The sequence below is a fragment of the Bos taurus genome, chromosome 19 (assembly GCF_002263795.3).
Source record: "Bos taurus isolate L1 Dominette 01449 registration number 42190680 breed Hereford chromosome 19, ARS-UCD2.0, whole genome shotgun sequence".
Classification (NCBI taxonomy): domain Eukaryota; kingdom Metazoa; phylum Chordata; class Mammalia; order Artiodactyla; family Bovidae; genus Bos; species Bos taurus.
In genome coordinates this window covers 43126046-43139761 of record NC_037346.1, presented here as the reverse complement: position 1 = coordinate 43139761, position 13716 = coordinate 43126046, and the positions used below count along the sequence as shown (strand labels likewise).

General features: G+C 38.5%; 1 protein-coding gene across 10 annotated transcripts in view; it reads left to right on the top strand.

Annotated features, from left to right (window-relative positions):
• The window catches only part of BRCA1 (BRCA1 DNA repair associated), a 70991-nt gene that overhangs the window by 279 nt on the left and 56996 nt on the right, over positions 1 to 13716 (top strand). For 9 of the 10 annotated variants that reach the window (XM_059877770.1, XM_059877764.1, XM_059877769.1 and 6 more), the window contains exons 2-3: positions 713 to 823; positions 5742 to 5795. In XM_059877770.1, coding sequence (XP_059733753.1) covers positions 744 to 823; positions 5742 to 5795 — 134 coding nt within the window. In that variant the 5' untranslated portion in view covers positions 713 to 743. 10 annotated transcript variants of the gene reach the window in all.

Sequence of the window (13716 nt, the reverse complement as noted above, 5' to 3'; positions counted from 1 at the left end):
TCTGGGGAAGTCGTGGGGAAAGGGTCTATTTGTGGGTCACGGGATCTAGGGGGAGGTGCAGATGATAAGGGCGGGGGCAGGGTGTGTCCTAGGGGGAATCCTGATGGGTCCTGAGGGGGACGACGTGGTATAAAAAGACGAGCTGGTATATTTGAGAAAGGGACCCTGAGGGAAAACGGGGGCAGGACTGTATCTGGGAAGAGGAAGAGAAAGGCCTTTGTGCGAGGCAGAGCCCTTAAGAACATGATTCTTGTGAGTTTCTGTGAAGGGGCCAGAAGGAAGTAGAGGGAGGAGCCTCCATAGGCCCAGATGCTGCTGGTACCGATGTTTCTGAGGAGAATCCTGAGTGTAGGCCAGTGGGAAAATCTGGGGAAGGACAGGGCTAGGAGCGTTGGTTGGTGTTGATTTTTATTTTAAGGACGAGAAAGAAAACAACTGTGATGATTGGAGAAATAGGAGGGTACATCACTCACCCAGTCAAGTCACCCCATTGTGGCTTTCCCTTTCTTGGAGAACGAAAAAAAATCAAAAGGAAATGGTTGGAGGCTAGATATGCACAAACAGAATTGAAATGGTCTTAATTACACAAAACGTTTAGAATTTTTTAAAAAATAAGGCTTTGGTCATTAGTTCTATGGTCTGATTCTAAAGCATTCCAATCTTAAATAACACTTAATGAAACTAAACTGTTGTTTATATAACCATTTTTAAGTGATTTATTTAGTTCATTGGAACACGAAGAAATGGATTTATCTGCGGATCATGTTGAAGAAGTACAAAATGTCCTCAATGCTATGCAGAAAATCTTAGAGTGTCCAATATGGTAAGTTGAAAATTTATTAATTTGAGATTCTTCTTGAATATCCAATATATCCTATGCAAATGAATGGAATTGACCTTAAGATGGTAAGGAGAAAAATTGTTAACGTTTGTTAAGATTAAGCTATTAAAGTTGCTGCTTTTCTTAGCTGAAGACCTTTAAGAATATAGAAAATTTCTCCGTTTTTTCCACTTGGGCTCTCCCTTTCCCTTTCTGTCACCTCAGCACACACAGCTCCCTGTCTTGAATGTCCACAAAGTGTCTTGATTGGTTCTACCAATGTAGAACCAGGGATCTGGTTTAGCTTAAGTGATATTTGGAGTTTTCATCCAGCTCTGTAATCAGCTTGATCACTTGGAATGGACATAATTGATAATGGGAATATAAAATCACAAATGCTTGATGTCAGTGAGTGGGTATGTCCTGGGAGAACCTTTGGCTGAAATTAGCCCTGTATATTTAAATGAGAATACTGCAAGTCCTCAAAACCTTTAGCCAGTTTCTTTGACTTTTATACCCCTTCATTTATTTAACAATTTTTATTTTTTGTACAATTTTTAAAGATTGCTCTCCATTTACAGTTATTATAAAAGATTGGCTATATTCCCTATGTTGTGTTGGTTTGGCCAAAAACTTCATTCAGTTTTCCTGTAGGATGATGTGGAAAAACATGAACAAACTTTTTGTCCATCCCAATGTACTACATCCTTGTAGCCTATCTTACACCTCTCACCCCCCAATCCTATTGTGCCCCTCCCCACTCTTAGACATTATGAGTGAACCTTTGTTTTTCTTCATCTACAATATAAGGAGGGGACCAGAATTCTAAAGGCTTATAATTTACATACAGTGAAATGCAGAAAACATAAGTGTACAAGTCTTTGACTTTAGATAAGTGTATGTGTCTTTGTAACCCAGTCAAGATATGGAATATTTTTTTCAACCTCAGAAAGTTATTTTGTGAAGATTTAGGAGCTCGTAACTTACTGACCCTCCACGACCCTTGGAGGCCTATAGATACAGCTATATTCCTATATAGTTTCTTAATGAAATTTTATATCTTGTATTTTATGTATTTAAAGACATTACTGTGAGAAGGGGATTCATGAGCTTTATCAGCTGCCGAAAGGAGTCTATGGTACAACAAAGGTTATGAACCCCAGGCTAAATGGTCTCAATGGTATCTATTAAATAAATTAAAATAAATCTATAAAATAAATTAAAAACCATATCTCAGAATTTCTTGGTGAAAAGCCAGAAAGGAAATTTAGAAAGTTTATTGATTACCCTCTTTCCTCTTATTCTCTGGTCATTCTGTCCTCTTCACTGATCTTCAGACATTCTCCTGTGTCTGAGCTTTTTTGCTTGCTGCTCCCTCTGCCTACAACATTCTTCCTCTAGTAATTGCATGGCTCACAAATCTTGATGGAAATACCATCTTTCAAAGAGGCAGACAGTGTTAATTTGAAATTGAAACACTCCCACCCTCAACATACTCTATCCCCTTTTCCTCCATAATGCTTAATTTTTTCATAACTCATTACTACCTGACATTCTGTATAATTTATCCTTTTTCTCAACCCCTACAGAATATAAACTCTGGGCAGAGGTTTTTTGTTTTATTTACTTTGTATCATCAGTAGTTAGAACAGCATCTGGGACATAATAGCCACTCAGTCAACATTTGTTGAAGGTGTTAATAAACTAAATTCGTTCTTTGATATAGTTGAGTTTTTTAATATGGTGATAGTGGTGAGTATTATTCAAAAAATAATCTGGAAAGTTGCACCTTTCCTTTGTTCTTCATGAAAGTTGTTTTTCATATTTGGAGTCAAGAAAGAGAGAAATGCAAGTTGTGTTTTCAGAGAGAAACAAAATTTATAAGTAACCTACCTTCCGCTTTCCTGCCCCTCAACATTTCAGCTAAACAAGAACCCAAGCTGAATGAGCTTTACAGCCAAATTTATGAACCATCAGAGCCAGGAAAGCAGGAAATGACAATTGGGGGAAAATTGCTTTTGAAACAGCATAAAACTTACTCATGATAATTACAGAGAGTGATCAAAAAGTCCTTAATAATATGGTATTTGGGTCCATTTACTTTACAATTTCCATGAGACTCAGTCATAATATTATATTCTTTCTCATTCTGGCAAATTAATCCATCAATTAAAAATCTCAGATAAAGTAAAAATTAAAGACGTGAGAATGAAAGTTAATGTTAAATATTATTATCAGTCAATTGTTGTGTATTTTCCAGCTCTTTTTTAATTTTTTCAATCTGTTTTCTATTAGACATAGACATGGGTTTTTAAACTAAAACTATTCTTGGTTGTTGTTAAACCTTAAACTCATTTACGTGTAGGCTGGGAATCATATTTAGTTCATTTTTTTTTTAAACATTGCCCAGAACTACAATTTTCAGTTATGTTTTAATAAATGATTCCTGATTGTGACTGGAAACAGTATTACTTATGTTAGCTGTAGGGTAGGTTTCCATCTTCTTTGAGGTGTCAAGCTGAAATTCCTTCTGCTGGCCTCTGAGTCACTATTGGCATTTATTTCTGATAATTGGTATTTTTTTCTAACTTTTTACATGAATATATAAATTCTTTGACTTTCAGAAGAGTTTGCTAAAGTGTGTATCCTAGTGGTTGGTATGGTTGTATTTCGAACCTAACCTAGCTGCTTTTTCCAATTATTTACCATGTTGGAAGCTTAAAATGTAATTAGTAATTTACATTCAAAATGTAGAAGTAGGCCTAAAATATTTCCAGGTTTGAAGAATGTTTAAAAAATTCAAATCACTTTTATAGTAAACATTTACTCTGATCATGATCTAGAAGAAAACATTTACATTTTTTTTTCTTTCATTCCCATTCTCCAGGCTTTTCCTTCATCAGTCATTACCTTTTTACATATTGGAATTTTCATCTGTTCAAAGTTTGTGTTTACAGTATGTTTGTATAGCTTAGTTTTTAATTACCATACTGAAATATAATTATTTCAATATTGAGTCAGTGGTGAGAATGAAAGCCATCTGGTATCATAGCTAAATCCAATTTCTCTTTTACTGAGAATTTCTTTTGCTATCTAGCCTATCTGAGGAATAATGATTTGGTAACAAATCAGAATTCTCTTTGTCCAGTTGTTTTTCTTCTTAAAATCACATTCAGTGCCAATAATAATACTAACATTGGTACAAATCATCTCAGGTTGTAAACATTTTCACAAGTAGCATTTACTTTTGTTCTCACAATAGCCTTAAGACATTGGTAGAGTGGGTGACCGAGAAGGAAACTGAGCTTCAGGTAGAGTGGTTGGCCTGAGATCACTCTGCTAACAAAGAGAATTGCAGTAGAAACCCAGTCTTCTGACTTACTCTGGTATTTTTCTTTTCATTGCCCTATGCTGCGTCGGAAACCCCATGATTGCAAGAGTTATGTTACCGAACCTTCACAAGAGACTATTGTCCCCCAACTTTTCTTGTCATCCCTTTCTAAAATGTTAAATATTTAACGAGCCACATTCCTATCACATACACAGGTTACCTGTTTGTTCTTTGATGCTTTGCTTGGACTTTACCAAAAATCAGTTTCTGAAGCACTCATTCAGAATAAACACCAGAGACTTAAAACAGCCTGTAGGTCCCTCCCTACTCAGGCCCCCAGCTACATCTCTGACCTCTTCCAGTAGTATCTCCACCTTAATCATTCTATCCTGGCCCCTGGCCTACTCGCTGTCCTTCAAAAACCCTGGGCATGGTCCTGCTCGGAGACTGTCTTCTCTGCTCCCCTGCTGAAATGTTCTTCCAACCCTTGCACAACTGGTTTCCTCACATTGCTCAGCTGTCCACCAGTGTCACCCTTTCATGAGACCTTTTTTGACTACCTTGTGTATACACCCCTCTCCCCAACACACTGTACCCCCTTTCCCCTTATCCTGGTTTATTTTTCTTTTTAGCACTATTCCCATATATCTTTGTTTCTCAACCAACTATCTACCACAGCTAGAATGTAAGTTCTATGAGGGCAGTCTTTATTTTGTTTGCTGCTGTATTTCTATCTCTGGGAGCAGTACTTGCACATAGGAGAAGCACAGTAAATACTTAATAAATTGTTAAATGAATTAATCTCAGGAGTGCCTTGAAATTTTGTGGTTAGATGGGCAGGGATGGCAATTTGGATGATATATTTTCTTTTCTGGAGACTTTATTTTTGTAAGTGTATTGTTTTCTGAATTTTCTTCAGTGAGGGTTTTTTACAGTGTTCTTACAAAGTAATCACAAACCAAACATCATGTACCTCCTGCAGTGATGTAATAAAAGTACACAGAACCATCTGTAAAGTGTTCTCGCCAAAAATTGAACCTGGTTTTGATCAAGCCTCGTTTACAGGAAGTAGAGATTAGAGGGACAAGTTAAACCATATTATAGCGTTATAATCAGCAAAATCCAGAATCTGGGAAATTCTACAGGTCAAATGACCTAGTTTTTAAAATAAATGACAAGGAAGGAAAAGAGAAGTCTGTAGATGAAAAGAAACTTGAGACATATCCACCAAATGCAGGATGTGTATCTTGTTTGGATCCTGACTTAAATGGATGTAATGATTAAATTTTTATGAGACAGTGAAGGAAATTGGGACATTAGTTTTATATTAGATGATGTTAAGGAAATTATTTTTTAGGAGTAATAATAGCTTCATGTTTATACTAAAAAATCCTTATCTGTTTTTTGGCTGCGCTGCACAGCTTGTGGGATCTTACCTAGTTCCTGACCAGGAATCGAACCCAAGTCCCCTGCATTGGGAGCGCAGAATCTTAACCACTGGATCACCAGGGTTAATGGACCCCAGAATACACTTATTTTTAAATGAATTACTGACCTTTGTTTATTTTCTCCCCCCTCCCACCTTTCTAGTCTGGAGTTGATCAAAGAGCCTGTCTCTACAAAGTGTGACCACATATTTTGCAAGTAAGTTTGAATGTTTTATGTGGCTCCATCCTTAGCTTTTGTACTTATTCTTCATAATACAGAAAACAACTACTGAAGCTTTAGCTTCTTCAATTATGTGGAAAAGAATTGTAAGTTGCTTGTAGCCATAGTTTGAGGTACAATATTGGCACATTTATCTAGTGGGATATGAAATTACTTTGAAGAGCTGTTTGTTTTTTGTGTCCAAGGGTGGAAGCAGATTGCAGGCAATTGTGAAATTAGCAAATTGTGTTTCAACTGTCCCAGTTTTCTCCTTTCTGTTCATTTCTGGATGTCCTTCTGCTCTCTGACCTCTAAGGTTCAGTGTTTGCCTGCTTCATAATCCTCATGAAAATAGAGAATCTGATATAGGTTTATATTTAGGCTGAAATTCATTCATACCAGTGATTCAAGTTATATTTTTAAGGATCTTCTCCTTTGGAATGGATGTTTCCTTTTTTTTAAGCCAGTTGGGGTTTGTTTTTTTTTTTCCTTGTAGTTATTTATTTGTTTTGGCTGCACTGGGTCTTTGTTGCCGCACTTTGGGCTTTCTCTATTGCAGTGAATGGGGTTCCTCTCTAGTTACCATGTGCAGGCTTCTCATTGCGGTGGCTTTTCTTGTTTTGGAGCATGGGCTGTAGGATGCGCAGGCTCAGTAATTGTGGCGTGCAGGCTTAGTTGTGCTGTGACATGTGGAATCTTCCTGGACCAGGGATTGAACTGGTGTCTCCTGCGTTGATAGGCGAATTCTTATCCGCTGGACCACCAGGGAAGTCCATGGATATGTTTCTTGGATAGAAGAATTTCAGAAAAGTTTGGTAGGTAATTTTGTAGAACAAGGGTTTTCTCCTTTCCCTGATGTTAAACTATGATTGAGACTTGCCCTGAATGCCAATTGTTTTTAAGTTTTTTTTTCTATTTTAATTGGAAAGCTATGTCCATGGTAATGAGTCTACTAGCGTAAAAGGTTGTATGATGCAAAGTATTCTTTGCTCCTACCTCAAAACCCCTGCCTCCCCCTCCATCCTCAGGAGGGGGAAAAATCAATTTCTTAAGTATACTGTAAGAAATTTTTAAATTCAAAACTTTGTAACTTAGGACTCCTGAATGGTTTTCTTTAATTTCCTAAAATTATATTGAATTTTAAGTTCAATTATATTAAAAACTATGGGCCTGTGCAATTTTCTGGGAAGATATTTCATAATTTTCATCAGCTTGGAATGTTACTATAACCTAAAAATTCCTGAAAAACTTCTGATTTAAGAATAATGAGATGAGAGGGAGATTCAAGAGGGAGGTGACAAATGTATACCTATGACTGATTCATGTTGATGTATGGCAGAAACCAACACAATATTGTAAAGCAATTATCCTTCAATTAAAAATAAATTAAGAAAAAAAATTACTGGAAAAAAAGGACTAACTGGAACTGGAGGAAACCTTCCCTTTGGAGGAATATCCTCTGAGCCCAAGGCTGCCAGCTGGCCAGCCCCTTCCTTCCTCTGAATCTTACTTTCTTCTTGCTATTTAGCTGTCCCAGTAAAGATCCAGAGGCCATTTCCATGGCCTCTCACACCTTTCCCAGGACAGCCCACTGGCCTAGCTCTCTTCCCAGCAGTTTCCTTCTCATTCCTCAGGCCCGTCTCCCTGGTCAGGTGCCAAGGCAGCAAGGCTTTATCGCTGCTTCAAGAATTTTTAGTTTTGTGGCCTCTAGAGGGAAGCATCTCAAACTATCTGTAGTATAGGGGCAGTTTTTTTGTAGATCAATTTTTTTTTTTTTAAGAAACTTTTATTTTCTAATTTTTTTTTGGCTGTGCTGGGTCTTCATTGCTGTGCTCAGGCTTTCTGTAGTTGTGGTGAGCAGGGACTACTCTCTGGTTGTAGTACATGGGCTTCTCGTTGTGGTGGCTTCTCTTGTTTCGGTGGGTGGGTTTCAGTAGTTGCGGGATCCTAGTTTAGTTGCCCTGTGGCATGTGGCATCTTCCGGGACCAGGGGTCAAATCCATATCCCCTTCATTCACAGGCAGTCTTAACTATTGGGTCACCAGGGAAGTGTAATCAATACTTTTGTAAAACATTTTAAAGTCCCAGTATTTAAAAGGTTACACACAAAAAAATAAGTAAAGAAAAGGTTACAGGGCGCTGAAGACTAACCTTTTAAATGCTGGGACTCTCACTGTTGTTTGACAAGAATCTTTCTGAAATGTCCTGTATGCTTTCCTATCACCTGGAATAATGAATACACAGTATTGTAGTGTGTAAAGGACAGATTAAATTATGAACATTCATTTCTTTGAGAGCCTGTGGAAAAAGGCACTTTTACAGACAGAGGAAGTAATAGGACCAGAGGTATGAAGAGAAGAAAGAATACGTACAGGAAAAAGAAACTAACTTCCTGTGTATTCAGTTCAGTTCAGTCGCTCAGTCGTGTCTGACTCTTTGTGACCCTATGAACCGCAGCACACCAGGCCTCCCTGTCCATCATCAACTCCTGGAGTTCACGCAAACCCATGTCCATTGAGTCGGTGATGCCATCCAACCATCTCATTCTCTGTCGTCCCCTTTTCCTCTTGCCCTCAATCTTTCCCAGCATCAGGATCTTTTCAAATGAGTCAGCTCTTCTCATCAGATGGCCAAAGTATTGGAGTTTCAGCTTCAACATCAGTCCTTTAAATGAACACCCAGGACTGATCTGCTTTAGGATGGACTGGTTGGATCTCCTTGCAGTCCAAGGGACTCTCAAGAGTCTTCTCCAACACCACAGTTCAAAAGCATCAATTCTTCAGCGCTCAGCTTTCTTTATAGTCCAACTTTCACATCCATACACAACTACTGGAAAAACCACAGCCTTGACTAGATGGATCTTTGTTGGCAAAGTAACGTCTCTGCTTTTTAACATGCTGTCTAGGTTGGTCATAACTTTCCTTCCAAGGACTAAGCGTCTTTAAAGTTCATGGCTGCAGTCACCATCTGCAATGATTTTGGAGCCCAGAAAAATAAAGTCAGCCGCTGTTTACCCATCTATTTGCCATGAAGTGATGGGACTGGATGCCGTGATCTTAATTTTCTGAATGTTGAGCTTTAAGCCAACTTTTGCACTCTCCTCTTTGACTTTCATCAAAAGGCTCTTTAGTTCTTCATTTTCTGCCATTAAGGGTGGTGTCATCTGCATATCTGAGGTTATTGATATTTCTCCTGGCAATCTTGATTCCAGCTTGTGCTTCCTCACGCCCAGCCTTTCTCATGATGTACTCTGTATATAAATTAATAGAGAGGAGCTGTACTAGAAGAGAAAGGAGCCCTCAGAGGGGAGATACTTGCAAAACAGAGAAGGTGCAAGAAGAGACAGAAGAAAAAAAAAAAAAGAAGAGACAGAAGGGACTGAAATAGAAAAGGGATGCAAGAAAGAGAATTGTTATTTGTGAACAGTAATGAAGAAAAAGGAAATTAATTCTATAGAAAGATTTTGAGATAGAGTAGGGGTGGTTGAGGTAGTTGAGCTCAGTGAAGTTGGAGGTGAAGACATCTGTTGAGACTGAGAAGGTTAAATAAAGTTGGTAACTAGAGGAGAATGAAAAAGGCTTGCAATTCTTAATATGGAGGATATGACAAGCAGAAAAGGCAGCCGTATTTTAAGTGGTATATTAGAATTAAAATTGTAATATAATGCCTGTGTGATATATCAACTTTTCATGAAGTAGCTTCTGTAATACCTTTATAGTCTGAATAACACCTTGATCTATGAAAAGAAAGCTCAGAAAAATACCCCCAAGCATTAATTGGATTTTCTGAAGGTGGACTCCAATTGCTAACAATAAAGCAGCTTTGTTTTTTGTTTTTTTTTTAGCATTTATTTATTTAGGCTATTTTATTTATTTATATAGGCTGAACCAGCTCTCAGTTGTGGCATGTGGGATCTAGTTCCCTAATCAGGGATCGAACCTGTGCCCCCTGCATTACGAGCACAGAGTCTTATCCACTGGGCCACCAGGGAAGTCCCTAAAGCAGCTTTGTTGACCAAGTAAGCCTGTAGATCTGAAGTCTTTCCTGAGATATACAAAAGCTACAGTAGTACCAGTTTAGAAAACGTTAGGTCATTCCTGCATTAGCTTGTAGTTCTAAACAACAGATGAAATGTATAGTACTTTTTGAAAGCTCTAGACCACATTGTCCAAAGAGATATAATCTGAGCCATAAATCTAACTGAAATTTTCTTATAGCCACATTATTAAAAGATTTTTTTTTTTTTTTTGCTGTGCCAAGGCATGTGGTATCTTAGTTCCCAGACCAGGGATGGAACTTAATTCCCCCTGCAGTGGAAGTGTGGCGTCTTAACCACTGGACCACTAGAAAAGTCCCTACTAAAAGGTTTTTTTTTTTTTTTTAAGGTGAAATTAACTATAGTTATATATTTTTAATCTAGTTATGACTAAAATTTTATCATTTCAAAATATAAAAATGTTAGTGAAATAATTGACATTCTTTTTTGTGGTAAGTCTCTGAAAGCCTGTGTTTTTCCATACTTAACATACATCTTAGTTCAGACTGGCCACATTTCGAGTGCTCAGTAGCCACATGTGGCAGCTGTGTTGGATAACACAACTCTAGAAAATTGACTACTCAAAGTGGGACTCATGGCTCTGCAGCAACCACATCACATGGGAACTTGCTAGAATCTCAGCCTTACCCCAAACCTACTGAATCAGAATGTGCATTTGAAGAAGATCCCTAGGAGATTCTTATGTATATTAAAGTTTAAGAAGCAGTGTTCTGAAATGGTGATCTTTCTAGACACTTACTTGGAGGATAGTATTAATGAGACTAGAACAAGCGTGGCTGAGGTTGAAAGACCAGAAAGACCAAGTAAAGCAAGTCTTGGGGTCAGTTAACTGAGGAGATCCGGATAAGTGGTAAGTCAGTGTCAGGGAGGTTTCATGGCCAGATACATTAGATCATGATACCAGGGAATTCTGGAATGTAGCAGTAGGTTGGTGTGTCAGAGGGCCAGAAGTAGGCAAGAGATGGATAATCTAGCAAGTAGATGAACGTAGTCTTGCAGGAGTCTAGCAGCAGAAATGAGAAGTTCAGGGTGGCAGTTACAAAGGAAGAAAAGTAACAGCAACCCAGCCATGGGAGATTGAGGGTTAGCAGTGAGATTCTCATCCTGAGGAGACAAGAGCCTTGACCCACGGGACTGATACTCGTGAAGGAAGTCAGGCAGAATCTCCCAGATGAAGAACTCAAGATAGCTTCTTAATTGTTGTTGTTTTTTTGTTGTTGTTGTTTTTAGCTTCTTAATTGTTGGAACTAAAGTACAAACTAGAGGTTTGAGCAAGAAAACAGAGCTTTAATTACCCAAACTGACAAGGTTTGGTGGGACCAGCAACGTAAGTGGATGCTGAGATGCTAAGCGACGGAGCTGTCAGGGTCTTTATTTCCTCTAACAAGGGACCATATTAGTCCATTATCTTAGCTCTGTTTACAGTAATCCAGGGCACACAATATAACAATGTAGCCAAAAGTCAGCTTGCCTTTATTTTGCCTAGACTTAAAACTATTAATTATTTACTTCCTGCCAGGATAGACTTGGACAAGCAACTCAAAATCAGATGAGTTTCCATAACTTGTTAAACTGTTCAGGGTACAGATATGCTAAAAAATGAGTACTCTGAAAAGTCCCCCAAATTAGTTTTGTGGCACTGTGATTTTACTATTCTCCATCAGCTTTTTCTTGTAAAGCTGAAGCTGCCCTTTGGAAAACATAACTACATTTGCTTTAAAAATGTATTGCCTTTCCTTAAGCATTGGGCTTTAGAAACCCAAGAAACCCGAAACTTGTCTCAGACCTTTTCGTTGAGAACCTTGTGTAGAACTTGTATACGTGTTCTCATTTAATCAGTGTATCACGTAGATTCTCCAGAGCTCTAAAATAGAGTTTAATAAATTCTTCAGAGCCCTGAAAGACATGCCAGTGTTCTGTTGATCTGTCAATATTTTCCTTACCTCAGTCTTTTCAAATCACGTACAAGTTCATTTTCTCTTTCGAGTTTAGTTAATAACCTTTATGCGTCTGTCCTTTTCCTAGCGTAAAGAAAGATTGCAACCCGTATCTTGGTTGATTTCTACATATCTGCTTCTCTGGTGTTATTTGTGTAATTATGTACAGGCTACAACATCTATAGCTTAGCTTGTCATCCTATAGCTTCCCTACTGTATTCTGCAGTCTTGTGTTTAGGGAATGACCTCCCTACCTCTACTCTGAATTGTTAAATTGTGCCATTTGCCAGTGCCATGCTTTGATGCCTCCTAGAGCCATTATGGTAGAGTGCAGGTAGTATTTGCATCTTCTCAAGGAATTGTCGGAGAAGGCAATGGCAAACCACTCCAGTACTCTTGCCTAGAAAATCCCATGGATGGAGGAGCCTGGTAGGCTGCAGTCCATGGGGTCGCTAAGAGTCGGACGCGACTGAGCGACTTTACTTTCACTTTTCACGCAATGGAGAAGGAAATGGCAACCCACTCCAGTGTTCTTGCCTGGAGAATCCCATGGACGGGAGAGCCTGGTGGGCTGCCGTCTATGGGGTCGCACAGAGTCGGACACTACTGAAGCGACTTAGCAGCAGCAGCAGCAAGGAGTGGTAGCCTCTATTTTGTGGCTCTTTTTTTTTTTTAATTAAAAAGTTTATTTTTTTGGCTACACCACACCAACATATATCTTAGTTTCCCCACTGGACCTCCAGGGAAGTCCCTGTTTTGGCTCTTTAAATGGACTTTTTATACAAAGCAGCTAACTTTTTGACACCCCCATTTCCTAACCTATATGCTGTCAAGTGCAATGTGGTCGTTCAAGCATCTATATAGGTGTAGAGGTGTAGAAGGACCCCTGGGTCTCCTTGACCAACCCTACCTACATTTACTTTATCTGGTGGAAAAGCCATGGGCTTTGCTATTGCAATACATTTAAGTTCTAGATCCAATATCACCTTTACCACTTACTTGATTACTGTGTGATCTGGGACAAATCTCTACTGTAAAATGAAGATGATACTTCAGGGTTGTGTTGATAGAGCAATTCATGTTAAAAAGGACATGGCCAGTAAAAAGTACTTCTCTTAAGTGTGCTGACTCACCATTTCCACTGCCTTTTCAGTTCCCATAATCTTTTCTTTCCTGGTATCTTCTCTCTAATCCCTTCCCCACTCACCTCCCTCGCCATAATATCATGCCCTTTATAATGGCAGGGGTTTTATTTTCCTTTTTCACTGAATTTCTTGCATTAGAATGATACCTAACTTATTAAATATTGGTTGTATGAGTGAATCACTGCTTTTAATAATCATCACCACAGCTACTTCTACTGCTCTCTTCCCTTTTCTGTCTACCTCTGTTTTGGGTCTTTTGTCTTTTTCCTAGGGAATGTTGATCTTTATGGACACCACCAGCCAATGGGAGCAGTAGTTTGCTTTATTAAGGAAGCTAACTCTGAACACGTTGCATATGATCATCAAAGTCTTCTTAGCCATATTCACTGTCTGAGACAACCAAAACAATTGTTCTAGATGCCAAGCCATCCTAAAAGCCTGAGTGAGCCTCCTCCATTCCTTAGAGGTCTGGTGAATAGCTTGGTTCAACAAGTGTCTGGTTCAACAGACACTCTGTTGGGCCTTGTAAATATAAAAATGAGCATGTTTTCTTCCTGCTTTGAGGTTTTTGTTTTTTTTTAAACATGTCTTATTGAGATATAATTTACATGCTATAAAATCCATCCATTTAAAGTGTACAATTCAGTTTTTTGTTTTGTCTGTTTTTAAAAATATTTATTTATTTGGCTATATCAGGTCTTAGTTGCAGTGAGAGGGCTTCTCTGTAGTTGTGGTGCTCGGGCTCAATTGCCCCATGGCATGTGGGATCTTCTTGGACC